The sequence below is a fragment of the Protomyctophum parallelum genome, assembly GCF_964188405.1.
Source record: "Protomyctophum parallelum genome assembly, chromosome: 20".
Lineage (NCBI taxonomy): Eukaryota > Metazoa > Chordata > Actinopteri > Myctophiformes > Myctophidae > Protomyctophum > Protomyctophum parallelum.
Genome location: NC_139718.1, coordinates 17,492,477 through 17,512,386, shown reverse-complemented (window position 1 = coordinate 17,512,386; position 19,910 = coordinate 17,492,477). Strand labels below are relative to the sequence as shown.

Sequence of the window (19,910 nt, the reverse complement as noted above, 5' to 3'; positions counted from 1 at the left end):
AGGGGGGGATGGGCTTCCTGCTCAGGCAGGCCACTCTCTACTAACTTCCCACGCTCCCAGTATTGCCTTGGGCACACTCATGCATACATGTTTTATATTCCTATACGTGAGGACATACATTTTTCAGGACAGCATAATGCCAAAATAATGCATGCACGCACACGGGTGCACACACACACACACACACACACACACACACAAGCCCTTATAGGGACTTAACGACGGCCACGGCAGTCCGCTCCGGCAACCGGAAATGGATCAGTGCTCGATACATAAACCTGCTTGCCGTCGCAGCCCTTTCTACTACGGCAGAACCTACACTTCCACGTAGTGTCTACAACGCCATGTCATAACCATGTTTATTGAAATTATATCTGTAATACATTTACACCGATTGCTCCATCACCTCTCTTATGCATGTGTAATGTGTCGGCATGCTTTGCATGAAGAAATAACACTAATACCATGTCATATTAACCATGTTTATTAAAACGGTTTTAGAATAACACAGATTGCTCCAGCACCTTCCTCTTTCCACTGCTGATCATGTCCAGCACATGTAGGAATTACAGCAATATCGGCAAGTTAGCTGGTATGTTTTTTAGTTTTTTTAATGTGTTTGTCACATGCTGCATAGACGCGTCACCATGGGAACCAAAGAACCCGTCGCCGATGGCTCTTTGCTTAACAATTTTGACATCTGCGGCGATGCGTACTTCCATGTAGCGAAGCCGTTCTGAAAAGCGGCGTTGCTTAAAGTCCCTGTTGATATGCTCAGGCCCTCTGAAGGAATTGGCACGTACGACGTGAACGAAGTCAATGAGACCAGTGAGGAAATGACCTAAAAACAAACTGTTCTCATGGAGTCCAGTGACTGTGCTCTTAAGATATTATCAAATATCTGAGACTTTTCTTTTCTTTTTAAATTCCAAAAGTATCTACATCAGTTGCCAAAAATAATATCCTTTAGGTTTAAAGCTCCTTCTGACTGCATAGACAAGTGTTGATGATTTAGTATTGTATGTCTTATGCCTTGATGAATTTAATATACAGGACCACAATGTAAACAAGTCCTCAGGTATGTTTGTGTTATCATTTTAGCATTATCGTACTGTAGGCCTACATCTGTACTTTTTGCAAACTGTTAATAAAGTATCTTCCTGTTCACATTTGGTCAACATATTTTCAATTGTTTAAAACTGTCACTCTCACCTTGAGATGACCCTGTTCATGTTTTGCCCATTATGATCATTATACCAGATCTATGAAGCACTCCTGTTGTTTTTGTTGTTGTTGTTTTTGTTTTCTTTGTTTGGTTGATGCTTGAATTGCCCGTTAAATATTTTGTCCAAATGTATGAATTCTGTATTTTGTCATTTGTGCAGACCCCCTTAGTTCACTCCAAGGATGCCAATAAATAATTTCAGGAGGACATGCACAAAAACACAAATCCAGTGTTATAATTTGAATGGTAAATGGTGCGTTATAGCCATTATCCAAGGCACATTAAATTCACCTATTCACACACCGGACGGTGGAGGAAACCATGCAAGGCACCACAAACTTATCGGGAGCAATTAGGGGTTCAGTGTCTTGCTCAAGGACACAAGACCTCCTGAGCCACTGCCACCCGCGTTATGACTGGTGGAGAGTGAAGACCATAGCAGTCTAATTTGGACTACTAAGCCCTTAGCAGAGATGACCCATCTCAGTGTGTGCAGTGCATACGTTTGCTCTTTTAATCACCAGAGGCTACAGACATGTGCAGCTACAGTACAGTATGTTAGTCCCTTCCCTTCTGTCTCTCATTTCAATTCAATTAAAATTGGCTTCTAATGGCATGGCATATGTTTTCATTGCAAAAGCAAGTGTGGAATTAAAACAATCAATACTAGAATAGAAATGTGTGTAGTTCTACTGTATGTACCGAGATAATTAAGCACGGCACAGATTGGATGTGCAGGAACACACATCTAGGCCTAATTAGTATTGTAGTGTTACCTTCCCCATGTTCACTTCCATTTTACCCCATGTTTCCTATTTTAGTCGTCTAGTGCCTTGCAGTCATATGAATGCATTTATTATTATTGATTTCTCTGCTACCTGCCTGCCGCCCCACCAGACAGATATGTACAGTATGTATGTACAAAATGTTCACATGTACATGGGGATGAATTCATTCTACTAAGCATTTCTGTCGATAAAAACAATAACTCAAAAATGGCGTTTGTATTCCATTCCAATTCCTGTCATAACGTCTCAGTGGTTCTGTCCCTCCCCCCCCCCCCCCCCCCCCTCTCTCTCTCTCTCTCTCTCTCTGTCTCAACTGAAGGCGTGACATTCCCGTGAGGTGCTGCTGTCTCCCGTCACAGTCAATCAACCACCCTCCTCACTATGTGTGTGTTTGCATTGTGCTGCTGGTTGCTGTGTGTCTTTTTCCTCCTCACTATGTGTGTGTTTGCATTGTGCTGCTGGTTGCTGTGTGTCTTTTTCCTCCTCACTATGTGTGTGTTTGCATTGTGCTGCTGGTTGCTGTGTGTCCTTACCCTCCTCACTATGTGTGTGTTTGCATTGTGCTGCTGGTTGCTGTGTGTCCTTACCCTCCTCACTATGTGTGTGTTTGCATTGTGCTGCTGGTTGCTGTGTGTCTTTTTGTGTGAGTCTGTCAGAGGGCGAAAAAGAAACCACAGAGCTTGTTAACCCATTTAGACCAGGGGACGGAATTTAAAAAAAAAAAGTCTTCTAAATCATGACAATTTTCTGAAAAACCTCATGTTTCTATGTCAGTGGTTCTCAATATTTCATGTGTAATTGGCCGCCGACCCCCATTTGGAAATATGTTGTTCCAGGGACCCCCCAGAAGCAAGGATTTGAGTTATAAAACGTTCGCTCTGAAAGAATATATATTCAAAGATTTCTGCCACATATTTCACTATTTAAAAAAAATAGCTCGTAGCACCAATGCTATTTTTCAATAGCTAAAGTATAGCATAATGCTTGAAACACGAAAAGGGGTTCCCGCCCAGAATGTGTTAAGTCTAAACTATACAGTCAATGACATCCCCACCCTCATACATTACAGGGACGTGGTAGTTGATAGAAGCACTTCCATTAAGAATGGGGCTCACGGGAACACTCCCACATTGGAGGCACAGTAGGTCTAAGGTTATGCATTCATAAAGAAGAAATATTAAATAACAGTATTGTTGATGGATTGGAAAAATACTGGGGGTTGTCTTCCTTGACCTGCTGGGCAGCATAGCACATAAACGTTTTGTGTCAATCGTTCCCGGCGGTTTGCGCGCGCACGCACGCACGCACGCACACACACACACACACACACACACACACACACACACACACACACACACACACACACACACACACACACACACACACACACCCTTGCGCCCCTCAGCTGGATGAGATAATGGGTGTAAACCTCACATATCCAAAACTGTTACACATCAACATAAAAAGAGCACAATATGAGTTTTGAGTGCCGTTCGACCATCACATGCCACATGTCATCCTCTTTCTTAGTTTTGAGTGGATCTCTTTCCATCACACCAAATAAATAATTCTCAATCCATTAACTTTTACATCGTCGTGTGTTTCATCCAATCACTCAATAGTTTCCCAGGCTAAATATCATGATGCCCTAACTCTCAACTAATGATTTATGAAACATGTCATCAGAGCCTGTGGCCTTATCAACCAGGTGGTACTCAAAACAATAATAATCATTCAAACATAGAAACACTTCACCATGTCAGTCTGCCCCCAATACTGAAATACCTACTTCAGCAGTATGAAGTCACCATGATGTTTCATCAATACTCCATGGACACACTGAAATACCTACTTCAGCAGAATGAAGTCACCATGATGTTTCATATGACCTATAGCACATAACGATGGACATAACGTTGTACTATTAGCACACAACAATGTACAGCATTATGTCTTGATGCGAGCACCTTAATACCTGGAGATAGCCACACACACACACACACGCACACGCATGCACACACTATATGTTTTATTTTGTTAAATAATGGATAGTGTTTCAGGGCCACAAGAAAACTCCCCAGGGGCCGAATTTGGCCGGTGGGCCGGCAGTTGAATATCACTGCTGTAGTACAGTATACAGTACAAGTAGGGCGTAAATGTCACAGTTTCACAGTTGGTTGAGGTTTATGTACAACTGTGTGGGTGATGTTGACAATGGACAATGACATAGGGTGCATTCAGATATAGCCACACTGAGCGCACTGCCAATACAAACTAATGGATCTGTTGCGAACGCACCCATATATCATCGACGTCGGGCGTAAACCTGTACGTATTACTAACAAATCTGTTTTGTTATCGGTTTTCCATTGGATACAATGTAGTTGCATCCATTGCATTCAATGGATGCAATCCTATATATTAAAATTGGCTAATGGGAGCGTGGAGGGTGGCCGGCCATAAACAAACCTGATACGTCCATATATAGGAAGGACCACGGCCACGTCACCCTGACATAACCATAAACAAACCTGATACGTCTGTATAGGAAGGACCACGGCCACGTCACCCTGACATAACCATAAACAAACCTGATACGTCCATATATAGGAAGGACCACGGCCACGTCACCCTGACATAACCATAAACAAACCTGATACGTCCATATATAGGAAGGACCACGGCCACGTCACCCTGACATAACCATAAACAAACCTGATACGTCCATATATAGGAAGGACCACGGCCACGTCACCCTGACACAACCATAAACAAACCTGATACGTATTGTGTAGGAAGGACCACGGCCACGTCACCCTGACATAACCATAAACAAACCTGATACGTCTGTATAGGAAGGACCACGGCCACGTCACCCTGACATAACCATAAACAAACCTGATACGTCCATATATAGGAAGGACCACGGCCACGTCACCCTGACATAACCATAAACAAACCTGATACGTCTGTATAGGAAGGACCACGGCCACGTCACCCTGACATAACCATAAACAAACCTGATACGTCCATATATAGGAAGGACCACGGCCACGTCACCCTGACATAACCATAAACAAACCTGATACGTCTGTATAGGAAGGACCACGGCCACGTCACCCTGACATAACCATAAACAAACCTGATACGTCCATATATAGGAAGGACCACGGCCACGTCACCCTGACATAACCATAAACAAACCTGATACGTCTGTATAGGAAGGACCACGGCCACGTCACCCTGACATAACCATAAACAAACATGATACGTCCATATATAGGAAGGACCACGGCCACGTCACCCTGACATAACCATAAACAAACCCAGGATGTCCATAAGCACAGATCCAACCGATATGTTCATATATGGGAATGCCAATAAATGGAAAAATAGTGACGACATTAGGGATCTCCATTCAAATATGAGCAGAAAAGGGACAAGGACTGACACAGAGTTTCGACAACTCCGTTCACTTCATGGGGCCAGTCCAATGGTGGCTCTTCTTACATAGACCTCTATTGGCGAAGGCCAGAAGCGTAAGTTTTTACAGAATGCATTGGAGTCTATGGCCTTTAGAGTGACAAACAAAGTTACATGAGCCACAGCACGTTACCGGGCTGTTTTCTGCCCCCTCATTGGCAGAACTCTCCTTTCGACTGACAGATACAGAGATCTCCGTATATGGGCATAAAAGGTAGACAGACAAGACAGATCTCCATATACTGTATACTGTATGGGGACATATACAGTATGGAGATGCCCGACATAGACGACACAGAAGCCAACAAGCCCGGCGGTCACAGCTGTTTTGCCTCCAAACAGACTCACACATAATGTGTAATATTACTAAGGGTGGTGTGACAACAACGGACACGGTCCCGCGGCGCCTAAACAAGGACTGCTTTTGAAAGTGAACGGGTTCCCCGCCGTTATCACAAGACACCTTGGACATTAACTATGAACATCCACTTTAGCAGGAGACTGAGCACAAAAGCAATTACACACTGGGATATGGCAGGGGGGGGGGGGGGGGCAGTGAGGGGGGGCAGATGCGGGACATAAAAGAGAGAAAATGCAAATTGGACAATAAAACTCCATCACGTGGTCAGGGAAGGTCCGACTGAGCCTGGGAGCCTGCACGCTGCTGAAAGGGAAGAGGAGGTGATAAAGTAAAAAAGAAAAAGGGGTGTGGGGGGGGGGGGGGGGGGGGAGGACCATGCTTATAATAGCCTGTCATGTCTTCACACATGACAGGATCACACATCCACCACCAGCACACTCCCTGGGCTCATGTTAACCACCCCCCCTACGACCCACTTCCTCTTAAAATCTATTTATTTATTTCATTATTTCATTCCCCACAGAACAACAGCATCAGCACTTACGATATCATCGCTTACAAGAGACAAGCCATGCACTCGTCATAGTGTGTGTGTGTGTGTGTGTGTGTGTGTGTGTACTGTACTGTACTCGTGTTACAAGACTTGTGAGGGCCAAATGTCACCTCAAGTGAGAAATAGACGGTGTGAGGACAAGGAGAAAACTCATGATGGGATTAGGGTTTAGGCATTTATAGGTTAGGTTGAAGTTATGCCTGCATTTATATACCGGTTAGGGCTACAAATAAAACCTAGTATACAAATGCGCTCGCACGCGAGTGTGTGGCTGTGCGTGTGACTGTGCGTGTGACTGTGCGTGTGTGTGCAGAAACTGGAAAATGTCTCATCCTGCTGCACCCCCACAGGGGTTCTGAGAACATATCGCTGAAGGTCACCACCGCCACCAAACCCCAGGTATCACTACTGTAGCGTGGATGCTTGTGTGTGTGTGTGTGTGTGTGGGGGGGGGGGTGTGTGTGTGCGTGTGCCTCTCTAGTACTCTCTCCGGGTCTCTTAGGGGTTGTTACATGTAGGAAACACAGGAGTGGGGGGGGGCGGTGCGGGGAGTTCATCAGGCCAAATTAAACAAACAGATCAATACGTGAACAAATCAATCACCAGCAAACCCATCCGCACAAGTAACGACCTGCACGTCACTGCAGTCAGTGTACGGTCATTACACGCTAGAGAGGCTGATGAGGGGGTTGTTTCTGTTTTTTCTATTTTTTTTATCTGCCCACGCAGCAGAATTATAGCAACCCGCACATCTGTGTTTTCAAGGGTATCGTGTCTATTAGCCGTGTTTTTATTTTTTGTCGGTTCAGTCCCCGTCTCGTGCATTGTCCTCTTTGTCATTCATGAAACGAGGCTACTGCTCAGTCTAAACCACCAGAGCCCCCAGGCCCAAACCCCCCACCACCCTGTGTGTCCTCTGTGGAGCTAGGGTGGAACAGGAGGGTGTGGAGCTAGGGTTGAACAGGAGGGTGTGGAGCTAGGGTTGAACAGGAGGGTGGGAGTTTTTTACCCTGCGATTGATAAAGACATTTGCCCCATGGCTGTATGTGGATGGCAGGTATATGCAGGGTCCGTTCCTGGTGTTGGAGAGGGGTCCACACGGTTCTCTGCCCTCTGGGCGGACAAATAAACAACTCACCCACCCCCACCCATCTTCAGAAGACATAATGTCTGGGCCATCTGATCTGGACAAACTCAGTCTTTTTTTTTTAACACTTTATTTTGATTTTTATTGATGAATAAATGAAAAAACATAATGTGTACATTTTGTTGTATCCGACATGTAAATATCCCCCCCTCCCCCCCCAATCAAGGTCAGAACAAACTCAGTCTTTTAAGGTTATAATCACACTGCGTAAGATTCATTTTAGTAGTAATTTTGGTGCCGCCCCCAGTAGTGAAGTACCGCTCATAAAAGGAAGGCCGCAGGGTCATATTTAGCTATAATATTTGTCAGAAGTCGTCAGAAACAGTATTTATTAACAACAAAATAGCATGCCTACGGTGCCTACGTCATTTTGGCACGAGTGCTGGGGCCAGAAACTCCGGAATAAAAATAACGTGATTATAGTGATTATATCAAAAATAACTTTCATTTTATCGAAAAGGTCACACAGAATGACTTTAACCTACGGCTTGCTGCAGGTTCCCCCCCACCTCTCTCCCCATTTCTTGTCAGTCTACTTTCAACCTATCAAAAGGCAGAAAGGACAACAAAAAAATATCTTAAAAAACTTATAACACCAAAAGCCAACTGGCCTTTGCTCCTAAAATAATGAAACACCAGGCTTGAACACAACTATATTATAGATTGGCGAAGAGATTCTGTGTATTGGGAGGGGGGGGGGGGGGGGGGAGGAGCATCCTAGTATAGAGCCCTGGGGGACTCCGGAGGTAGTTAAGCTCTCATCTTGATTACACCGGCCTTCCCGCCATCCCATCTATATGCACACAACACCCACTGCAGGGCAGCCTGTCTGGAAATGTATCCTGCATGCTGCAACAGCTTTCTAAGTAACAGTGTTGCCATGTCCGCCTATTATAAGCAACTTTGGCCTTGTTTTTCTGTAAAGTAGCTTGTAAATATTGTTTAGTTGTGGGTTGCGGTTCTTTGGGGTTTGTTTCTAAAGTGTAGTTGCTTATTTTGGGCTTGCTGTCTAATGTTGTTTACTTTAAACCAGTGTGTCTGAAACGTTTCCATGTCAAGGACCCCCAAATGAATAGGCTATGCATTTGTCTGATGCGGACCCCCATGTGACAATATTTGATGACAGGGACAAGATTTGTGTTAAAACTATTCCACATTTTTCACATTCAATATTTTTGAAAATAGAAGATCTACAAGGTACACAGCTTGTAGATCGGCTATTTTCAAATAGCTGATGTATATAACGGTATAATTGCTTCTTTTTGGCCTTGTTTTCATAGACCTGGTTGCTTGTTTCTCTCGCAAAACCTGGCAACTGCTTTCTAATTTTACACCTACAGTAAGCACTACTCCACATGTGGAACTATTAAAATGTCTAAAATGTTAATTTGCTGTGAGAGAACTAAATCCCCTGACTCACTGTAAAGTTCATAGGCTCTATGGACGGTTAAACTAATCAAGATCTATTTTTAGATAAAACCATTAACTGTGAAGAGTAGGAGCTGTTATAGCATCCCTGTATTATTTCTATTTCTGATAACTTCACTTTAGGTAAGCAAAACCTCAGTAGCCTGTGGTAGCAACACATTAGCTGCATGCTATCTATAGCAACCACTTATATATATAATTAGAGTTATATATAATAGAGACGTCACCAGACTTCTCCTCTCATCCACTTGCATTGATTCATCCGGGCGCATTTTTTAATTTAAATTAATATGGCTGGCTACATATAAATAAACTAAAATAAATTACAATACAGCTTATAAGTGAGTTATTTAACACATGGGAGCATAATAAGCATTCTCTAATATTGATACTATTTACTTGTATGATAGCCTACTATTTTATAGTAGGCTATATTGAAGCCTATAGCATAATAAAACAAAGCAATACTTACAATCCTTAATGGAGGCTAACCTTAAAAATGATATAGGCTATACAGTATATTCTTTTAAGTTGATGATTAAGGTGATAGCTCAAATTGCCCAGCAAAATGAGCTAACTAGTAGCTATAAAGATCGCAAAGTTATTGTTATTGTTATTAAAACAAGGCTCCAGACCTCCCAAAACAAACTGGTCAGGCTCCTACTTGGCCTCACCCCCCGAACCCACCTCACCCCTGCCCACTTTGACAGGCTGGGATGGCTTAGGGTCAACGACAGAGTACAGCATCTTGCAATGGGTCTGGTCCACAAGATTCGTTACACCACCAAGATACCCATGTACCTGTCTAAATACTTCCTTAATGTAAACGAAGTCCACACCCACAACACCAGAGGGAGTGCAACAAACCATGTACAACCCAGATTCGGCACAAACAAGGGACTAAATTCTTTTCGCTCCTATGCCACCAAAATGTGGAACGCCCTACCAACAGTCATTAAGACATGTGAATCCCTTGACTCCTTCAAAACCGCTCTCAAAGGGCACCTACGGATGGCTGCAATTCGAAACTGGCCTCTGAAAGATCTGAACTTTTTAAATTAATAAGAATCATGATAATCATCATCTTCATCATCACTACCAATGACCAAACCGTTGCCTCGCCTCTTAAAGCCTATAAATGCACAAATCAATAGGCAAGCTAGAGTTAGCTCATTTTCCCCCAGACAATATTAGGAATATAACACTATAGTTCTGAGTTCTGACAATTTCACAGTAATTTAAAAACTAATACACATATATCCTATTAAAGCAGAATTACATAACACTAGTCTAGGCTACAACTTAAAATAAGATGCGTCATTCTTCCACGTATAGCCACCATTAAGGATTTTAACTTTATTGAATTTACCACATCATTCAAATACATCATTATATAAATGCTCCTATAATGTAGGCCTATTGATACTTAGCCTATACATCAATTTATTGATAGGCTAAAATAGCCTATAAATAATTAACTTTCTTTTCGGTAAGTATAGCCATCACGCCGTATAGGCATTAGGCTACTAGATGATTACACAGGCAGTAGTTTAACTTGTGCTGATGACGTAGACACGGTGCTACAGCAGCAGACATTCAGTCAGTCAGTTCAGTCAGTCAGTCCTTCAGAGAGGCTCAGTGGAGCCGCGCGGTGCGGTGCGGTGCGGTAGGTAACGTGCTCTGTGGATGTTCTCCTCTCTGGTCAGAACGGCAATACGGCAATAATGGATGATTATGACTTGCACGGAGGATGCGGAATGGACCATACCGGTCGGGACTGAAACTATCGTCGCCCCCTCGCTCTAGCAGCGCTGCTGCACCTCATCTCCATCCGTGTGTTTGTTTGGTGTTTACAGAAATCACAGCGAGCGAGCGAACACAGTCAACACACAACGTGACCAGCTCTGACTGCAGCACCACGCAGCCGACGAGAGGAGGTAAGAAAAAGCCGTTGTATTTCAAATTAAATACTTAGGATTTATTCTCAATCGTTCGTTTATGCGGTTCCTTCTTCAATCTGAGCAGCGACTGACATTTATACGTCCATGGTGAAAATAAACGTAATAAATTGGTTATGAAGTATAGGGGGTGTTAGAAAATAACTGGAAAGTTTTATTCTCCCCGAATTCCCCCCCCCCCCCCCCCCAAAAAAAGTGTTAATTAATTTAACTAATTGACAATTATGTTAAAATGGAAGCCTATATGTAAAACTTCGAGGCTTAATGATTAGAATAGCTCATACTGCTTTGAAGTGAAAGTGCCTAGAATAAGCTCTTTATTATTGAGTGGTGCTGAGGACACTGCACCTTTAAGTGCTCATAGCAAAGACCGTTTGCAAAATACCACAAACTCATTTCTCGCTCTCCAATAACAGCTCTATGGGGCTCAGCCCAGGCAGGCACACAGGAGGGGGAAAAAACAGGCAAATGGGAAAACGCACGCAAGCACAAAACCCTGTGTCTCATTAATCGTTTACCAGAAATCAGCCAGAGCTGTGGGTCTTATCGCTCTACATAGCTAGGGCTTCACGCTCTCCTTTGTTCCCCCCCGTTAGAAAAGTATCCACTGCTTCTGCAGCGCTGAGTGAGGAGAAAGAGAGAGAGGGAATAACACGACTTTAACAATTCAGTTTCTCATTTTCTGTGTGCCTCTTTCTCTCCTCCAGTCCGGTGGAGCCGGCTCGGCGCTGACGAGCCGAGGGGGGACCTGGACCTGGCATCATCTTGGCGTAGCACCAGGGGAGTGGTGTGAGGCGGCCAGCCCCGGGAGGGCAGAGAGGGGTTGAGGCGCCTGGCCGGCGCCGCTTGAATGCTGCCCAGCGAGGAGGGGCAGCAGGAGGAGGAGGGGGGGACGGGCATCGTCGTCACCGTCAGGCTTATAAGGCATAGCGGGGCGGCTGCGTCGACCTGAGGGCGGGCGCGGGTAAGGATGAGGATGGCGTCCACCGGCATGCAGGTCTTCGGCTTCGTCCTGGCGCTGCTGGGCATCATGGGCGCCATGGTGGCGACCGTGCTGCCCAACTGGAAGGTGAGCGCCGACGTGGGCTCCAACATCATCACGGCCATCTCCCAGATGCAAGGGCTGTGGATGGACTGCACGTGGTACAGCACGGGCATGTTCAGCTGCACGCTCAAGTACTCGGTGCTGTCGCTGCCCGCCTACCTGCAGACGGCGCGCACCACCATGGTGCTGTGCTGCGTCATGGCCGCCATGGGCCTCTGCCTGGCGTCGCTGGGGCTCAAGTGCACTCGCTGGGGAGGCGGCCGGCGGGCTAAAGGGCACGCCGCCGTCGCCAGCGGCACGTGCTTCGTGGCCGCCGGCTTCCTGTGCCTGGTGCCCGCCTCATGGTTCACCAACGAGGTCATCGCCAGCTTCATGGACCACAACGTGCCCGAGAGCAACAAGTTCGAGCCGGGCGGCGCCGTCTACGTGGCCTTTGTGTCGGCGGGCCTCCTGTTCGCCGGCGGCTCCATCTTCTGCATGTCGTGCTCGGGCAAGAGGCACGGGCCTCAGGACATGATCCTGCTGCCGCCGCCCGACAAGCTGCTGCTGCAGCAGCAGGCGCAGCAGCTCCTGCAGCAGTCACAGGACCTCCAGCATCAGTACTGCTCCCTGTCGCCGCTGGACAACAAGACTGGCTACAGCCTACAGGACTACGTGTGATTAAAAAAAGTAAAGGAACGCTGCATGCACCACCGCAGGGGTGGGGAGGTCTAGAACGGATTATAAATCTCACTACACTCCTGACCAGGCTCTTGGATGGAGGTGGAGAGGAACAGAAGAGCAGGGAAGAGGGAAACGACTAATCCCTTTGTTTTCTTTTGACCCCCGGACCTCTTGTATCTTCTCTCTTTTATTGCGTTCCACAAGCACAAGCCGTGGATGTTGTTTCCCCGAGCGAGTGGCGCCTTGGAGCAGACAGAGTCTGGATAAGGAGCTCGCTGCCGAACGGGAGGAACCCGCTAAACACACGCAGATATCCGTCACGAGTCAGTGAAGTAACGGAGGAGAGGGCAGAGTTCCCCGTGGAGAATGGATTAAACAGTTACTGTGCGTAGGCCTTCCCATGTAGATTTAACACCACCACTCCCCCCTCGCCAAAGGTTTGAATTGAAAGAAAGAAAAAGGGAAAAAGAGGAATAAAATCCAATCATCTAGCTGCTATTTTACAATCGTTTGGTATCCTCTCATTCGCAAAGTCGGCAATATGATGTCTCAGAGAGGCAGCAGTAGGTGGAAGCCCTTTTATAGAAGCCATCATGGGTTGTTGTTGTTTTTAATGCTTGTCCACTAGAATGCTAGCAGGAAATGGACTGAAATAAATGGTCATATTTTTGGTAGCTAATATAGAATGATGTTGATATTTTGCCTCATATGAAGCATGCTGTCCGGAGCCTGTCAAGTGTATTAATGCAGTGGAATGCCTGGTTAGAGGATCGATACATGATAACCCACACAATGCCTGTGCCTACAAATAAGCTGTACATTACGATATCCCGCTGAAACTGTTCAAATAATAGACTCAGGATGAGTAGACAAGAGACTGCTGGGCTGCAGAATTGACAGAGAAATGCAGACTGACAGACAGACAGACCCAGCACATATTGCACTGCAGGTGTAAATATGAGGTGGAGGGTGAGAGAAAGAGAATGGCAAACAGAGAGAGGGAGAGAGAGAGATTAAGATAACAGTAAACTGGATGGTGTTGACACTTTAATTTCACATTTCCCTTCAAACTAAAAACATCCTGTCTCTTAACTCAAATTCCATTACATGATGTGATCAACCCACCACCAACAACACTGGCACGCCGATTATACACCCACGCATGCATACACATACTACATAAAAAAGAGAAGAAAATAAAACAGATACAGTAAGCACACTGGTACAAAACACTGACAAGGCCGCACACGCACACACACACACACACACGCACTATAGCGTGTGTACACACGGAACCTTCGGAAACATCCCTCTAAAAAATGAATGTGCTTTTCGTAGCCATCCACCTCCTCACTGCCATGGAAACAGAATCTGGTACCCAAAAATCGCTGTTGTCTGGGGGCCTGTGTGTGCACGCGTGTGTCTGTGTGAGTGTCCACGACACGTACGTGCACGCATATGTGCGTGCGTGTAATGTTTCTGCAGAGCCGCTGCTCATGCAGTGCTGCTGCTTCGCTAATCCATTTTATTAGCCAGAGATGTGAGACTGAGACAGCTTCCATCCATTACCCTGACTACTAAGGCTTTGGGAAATGCTGTCTGTCTTTTATTGTTTGTTGTCCATTGCGAATGTATCTATGACATCCTGGTTACACAGAAGCAAAACAAAGAAAATATACGTGCAAGAAATGAAGATTCTTGAGTCATGACTGCCGGAGTGGGCTGTGTGTCAGACTGCTAAAAAGGTTTGAGTCATTCTCCATATGTGACTTGTTTTTCCAAGCGCGCGTGTGTGTGTGTGTGTGTGTGTGTGTGTGCGTGTGCGCACGTGTGGTACACTTGTATTCCTATATTTGTGAAGGCCAAATGTAACCACGACGGGTATAGCAGAATTTGAGAAATAGACATTGCGGGGACAATTTCCTGGTCCTCGTTAGTTGTTTTTAGGCGTACAATTAGGAAATGATTGAGGTTGGCGTTAGACATTTTAGAGGTCAGGTGTGTGGGTTGGCGTTGGAGTTCTGCCTGATTAGTTGCATGCCGGTATCATGCAGCATAAAAAACTAGTATAATAATATATCAGTATACGTCAGGCTTTAACGTTTGTGTTTAAAATCACACAAAAAGAAAGAAAGAAGGTAAAAAATGATACAATTGTCAAATGCGTATGTCCTCACAAGTATAGTAATACCAACGACACGTGTGTGTATGTGTGTACCTGCAGATGGGATTGGTGTCTTGAGTTGCAGCCACTTGACTCTCTGTCATCGTCGATTTTCCTTAACCGTCAGTCATTCCCGCTCTCCCTCTCTCGCTTGTGTCATGTGTCACAGTCACGCGCATGACTGACAGGGAACATGGATGCATGTTTGACGGCCTGACCCCGACACTACTCAAATGTCGTGGTGGTGGTACGTGGTACCTGTTTTAAGCTTTCACACCGGTCTGTTTCCATGGCTGGGAGGTAATGTTTCTGTCCTTCACTGGCTGTTTCAGTGACACTGGCTATTTCAGTGACACTGGCTGTTTCAGTGATACTGGCTGTTTCAGTGATACTGGCTGTTTCAGTGACATTGGCTCTTTCAATGGCATTGGCTGTTTCAGTGAGATACTGGCTGCTTCAGTCTCACTGGCTGTTTCGAGGACAATGGCCGCTTGAGCGACATTGCTTTAGTGACACTGGCTGTTTCAGTGAATCTGCTTCAGTGACACTGGCTGTGTAGTGACACTGGCTGTTTCAGTGTCAGTGCTTCAGTGACAGGACCTACAGTGACAGGCCCTACAGTAACAGGGCCTACAGAGACAGGGCCTACAGAGACAGGGCCTACAGTGACAGGGCCTACAGTGACAAGGACTACAGAGACAGGGCCTACAGTGACAAGGACTACAGAGACAGGGCCTACAGAGACAGGGCCTACAGAGACAGGGCCTACAGTGACAGGGCCTACAGTGACAAGGACTACAGAGACAGGGCCTACAGTGACAGGGCCTACAGTGACAAGGACTACAGAGACAGGGCCTACAGTGACAGGGCCTACAGTGACAGGGCCTACAGAGACAGGGCCTAAAGTAACAGGGCCTACAGAGACAGGGCCTAAAGTGACAGGGCCTACAGTGACAGGGCCTACAGTGACAGGACCTACAGTGACTTCAGTGACAGGGCCTACAGTGACAGGACATACAGTGACTTCAGTGACAGGGCCTACAGAGACAGGGCAGGGCCTACAGAGACAGGGCAGGGCCTACAGTGACAGGACCTACAGTGACTTCAGTGACAGGGCCTACAGTGACAGGACATACAGTGACTTCAGTGACAGGGCCTACAGAGACAGGGCAGGGCCTACAGAGACAGGGCAGGGCCTACAGTGACAAGGCCTACATTGACAGGGCCTACAGTGACAGGGCAGGGCCTACAGTGACAAGGCCTACATTGACAGGACCCACAGTGACTTCAGTGACACGGCCCACAGTGACTTCAGTGACACGGCCCATAGTGACTTCAGCAACAGGGCCCTGGCAGTGACATACTGTACAGAGCAATGCATTCACTCTCTCCTCTCTCTGTCATATAAACATGCAGTTTCCTGGGGGGAGAGCAGATGGCTGAGCACAGCTCGCCACCTGCAGGCTGCTGCTGGCATGCAGGAGGCCTCTCTGTCTGTGGGCATCTCTCTGCAGGTGCTGGCAGAGGTCTTTAGAGCCAGGTTTACTGTATCTACATCACAGCCATCCACCATGCCACCAGCACACACACACTGTCCGTAACCAACATGCCAGGCATCCTGACAAAACAATAACCCACGGGCCCAGGCCTCCATATTGAGCAATGCAATAAGCAATGTTGAGAATGTGCCATGTCATCAACCAATACTGACACGTTGTGTTTTGAGAATGTGCCAAATTGTCTCATGGTGACAAGATTTAATACTGTACGGAAATCTCGTTTTAGTTTATTTTCAATTATGTTGTGTTTGTAAATGAGTTATGTGTTGGCAAATGTTTTATTTTATTTTTTTGGCTTTGTGATGTCTTCAGCTGGATATTTGTGTACGGCTCACTGCGGATTTAGAGGTTTTCATCTTTTCGCCTCATTCTTCCATTCTTTTCAAAGCACAGCATTATTTAATAACCCGGCATTTAGGCTATGGGATATAGTTTCAGTGGGCAATACTTGAGGATGAGATCTTTCTAATTTCTAACCACTGTAAAAGTCTGCACAATGTTGTACACAAGTATCTAGGCCGATGAGATCTCATACGTTGATTGAAGTAGTTACAGTACCCTCAATTTTATTTCACTATACAATACCATGATCCATATCTTCTTTATAAGAAGACTAGTAAAATGCACCTTTTCTCATATTATATCGTTTGGCAGTAGTGTTCCAAGTTCCCTGCAGCTGCTACAAATGTACATACGACAACTGGCAGTCTGCAAGAAAAGTGAACCATTTCTGTCGATCCACCAGGCAAACGGGGACAGCTTGATCATCATCAGCACAACATTTCATAAGCTTAGTACAAAAAAACAACTGGGTCCTAAAAACGCTTAAAGAGCTGCAGCTCTACCTGCATAAAAGACAAGAAATTATCATTTTGATAATTGCAGCTTATTTTGTGGATGCTTTAGCACTTCTTACTTTCATTTGTTTTGCCAGAGCGTATTTATGATGATAAAGCCGTTCTTCACAAGTTCTGGTACCGTTGTCTCAGTGTGCTTGTGCAAGTAGTTATATTTTTTACCAATAAAACTATTTTGTGGAAGCAACACACCAATGCAATCTGTTCAATGTGTGTGTGTGTGTGTGTGTGTGTGTGTGTGTGTGTGTGTGTGTGTGTGTGTCATGCGTGCGCGGGACTGCGGGAGCGTGTGGCTGAACAGTAGGGATATGGTGCTAAGCTTCTCCTGCCAGATCCACAGACTCTGGGTGGGTACGTGCTGTGCCGTGCGTAGGCAAACCGGCTGTTCATGTGTTAACCACTCCACTCGCTGAGAGAGAAAACAGGATTTAACTCCCACCATGACATGCAATCGCGCGCATCCATAAAACATTACCGACACAACGTTGCAAATGGGTTTTCGAATAGCGGCGCTCACTTTAATATACAGTTCACAGCCTGTTCCCCTCGTTTCTTATGGACATGTACAGTACAGTATCATGAATGTGTCATGAATGAAGTCATAACAACCCTGGTGAGAGTTTAACCCGGTAAAACCGAGAAAGCATCGGTGTCATTTTAGATTTCAACCCCTTTAACTATTATTTTATACTTGGCTATTCAGATATAGCAGATATATACAAGCTTATAGCCCGTCATAGCAAAGTGGTTTGAGCTTGTGGATCTATTTTTGAAAAAAATCTATCAAATGATATCTATGAATACATACATACATACATAGCGAACATTTTGAATGCAAATCTTGGATTCTGGAGGTCCCTGGAACAAAATATTTTTGAGATGGGGGTCGGCGGCCAAATACATATAATGTTGGGTGGTCCTTGAAAAAGTTTGAAAATAACTGATATAGCAACACAAGTTAGCATTTAGAAGACATTCAGCTCATAATGGGTTAGGGAAAACGGGGGAGGATCTGGTCTGGTCTCTTTCACATACTGTAAGAAGTTCATGACAATTCCTACATGTGTATCACCACACTCAACAGCACTCACTTCAATTCCTTATAGGAATATTCTGCAGCTGCTGCTGGGTTTTCAATAAATAACACATCCTATAAAGGCATTCAAGTGAGTGCTGGTGATCCTTTTTTAGTTTCATGTTGTGCATCCAACTGCAATTCAACTCGCATTGTCTTTTTCAACTAATGCTATAGGTTGGGTAGTAACTACAGTTACATTTACTCAGATATACAGTATGACTATGTGCTTAACATTCGGCGGAAATAGCAAATCAACAAGCTTGCAGCAATGCAGCGTGCCGTGAGCTTGTTGATTGCCTCTATTTCGGTGAAGAGATTTGGCAATGGAACGAAATACTAGTGGAGCTAGTATAGAGAGAGCCCTGGGGAAGCCCTGGTCAATGAATGATTATTTTACTCGAGTACAGTTTCAGGCTTAGGACATGTTTCTGAACGTATGCACTTACAGGAGGCAGGAAGGCAACAGTGGCTGAATGGTTTGTCTATAGTCTAGTTTAACAGTAAACAACAACGACGTTGCTTTCCAGAACATGCATGTTTGTTAACAGTGATTCTGTTAAGTGCCAGATACAGTATACCCGAGGGTCTGTCTAGTAGCAAACACCATTTACACACACACACACACACACACACACACACACACACACACACACACACACACACACACACAAAACAGCTGAACAGCAGCTGAACCTCGTCAAATCAAATCAGGCCCAGCCTGAGTCCGTCTCTAAACAAGATGAACGCCAAAGCGGATTGAGATAACACATCCCAGGGATTCACAAACCTTTCCATGCCAAGGAAGGACCCCCGACATAGCCATAGAAATAGCTTTAAAAAACAATGCATTGTTAGACTGTAGATTGGCAAATATGTCCTATTTTTGAAATATTCAGAAAATGTTTGACAATGACATGCCCAAAATAGGGATGCCAGGTTCAAAGTGGTTAAAGTGGCTCAAGCTCAATATGAATTGAAATAAAAAACATATATACCGGTATTGTATAAAGTTTTTTTTTTCTTCCCATGTCTTTTCAAATTGTCTCCTGGCAACCCCTTGAGTCCATGGCTCTCACTTTGAAAAACCTGGCAACCCCTTCGGTCCATGGCTCTCACTTTGAAAAACCTGGCAACCCCTTGGGTCCATGGCTCTTACTTTGAAAAACCTGTGACACACTAAAACCATGCACAAGCCATCCTTGCTTTCACACCAGATACCGTGTGAATCACGGGGCTGCATGGTAGTGGTATTGTTTAGCATATTATTGTCTCTGTCAGCTGGAAACCTCACATGTCCAAAATGAGGATTTAAAGTAGCAAATCTATGATCTCAAAACACACAGTGTTTCGAGCTTGTGTATCTGCTACTTTTTATGCTCTTGTGTGACGCTGTACGATCAAGTAGGGCGTTAATTTACGAAAGGAAACACAGGATATAGAAGGTTTCTGCCAGACAGAGAGGATAATTGGTTGTAAATCAGGCCGTATGTTCTCCAGGAACCATGTCTATGCCGTTGTGGCCCGTGGACTGCAGATGAAAAGCCCATCATGACACCGGCTCCTCTTTGGCAGAGAATGGGGACTCCCCCTCATTAACAGCT

At 45.2% G+C, this 19,910-nt stretch overlaps 2 protein-coding genes across 5 annotated transcripts in view; one reads left to right on the top strand and one right to left on the bottom strand.

The window, feature by feature from the left end:
* The window catches only part of tfb1m (transcription factor B1, mitochondrial), a 69,021-nt gene that overhangs the window by 22,938 nt on the left and 26,173 nt on the right, over positions 1–19,910 (bottom strand). The gene's annotated exons all lie outside the window — the stretch shown is intronic.
* LOC310878085 (claudin-20) lies at positions 10,615–17,422 on the top strand. 3 transcript variants are annotated; one of them, XR_014570854.1, is made up of 3 exons: positions 10,615–10,922; positions 11,651–15,420; positions 15,743–17,422. XR_014570854.1 is itself a non-coding variant. In XM_083792196.1 (2 exons), exon 2 carries the CDS (start codon positions 11,914–11,916, stop codon positions 12,646–12,648), a length of 735 nt encoding a protein of 244 aa, XP_083648322.1. In that variant the 5' UTR covers positions 10,615–10,922; positions 11,651–11,913; the 3' UTR covers positions 12,649–17,422. The 3 variants fall into 3 exon arrangements, 2 of the variants coding, with proteins under 2 accessions (XP_083648322.1, XP_083648323.1); XM_083792196.1 differs by having other exon boundaries at positions 11,651–17,422; XM_083792197.1 differs by having other exon boundaries at positions 10,615–10,935; positions 11,680–17,422.

Excerpts from the sequence above, each read along its gene's own strand:
- LOC310878085 (XM_083792196.1), top strand. The coding sequence starts at position 11,914 with ATGAGGATGGCGTCCACCGGCATGCAGGTCTTCGGCTTCGTCCTGGCG.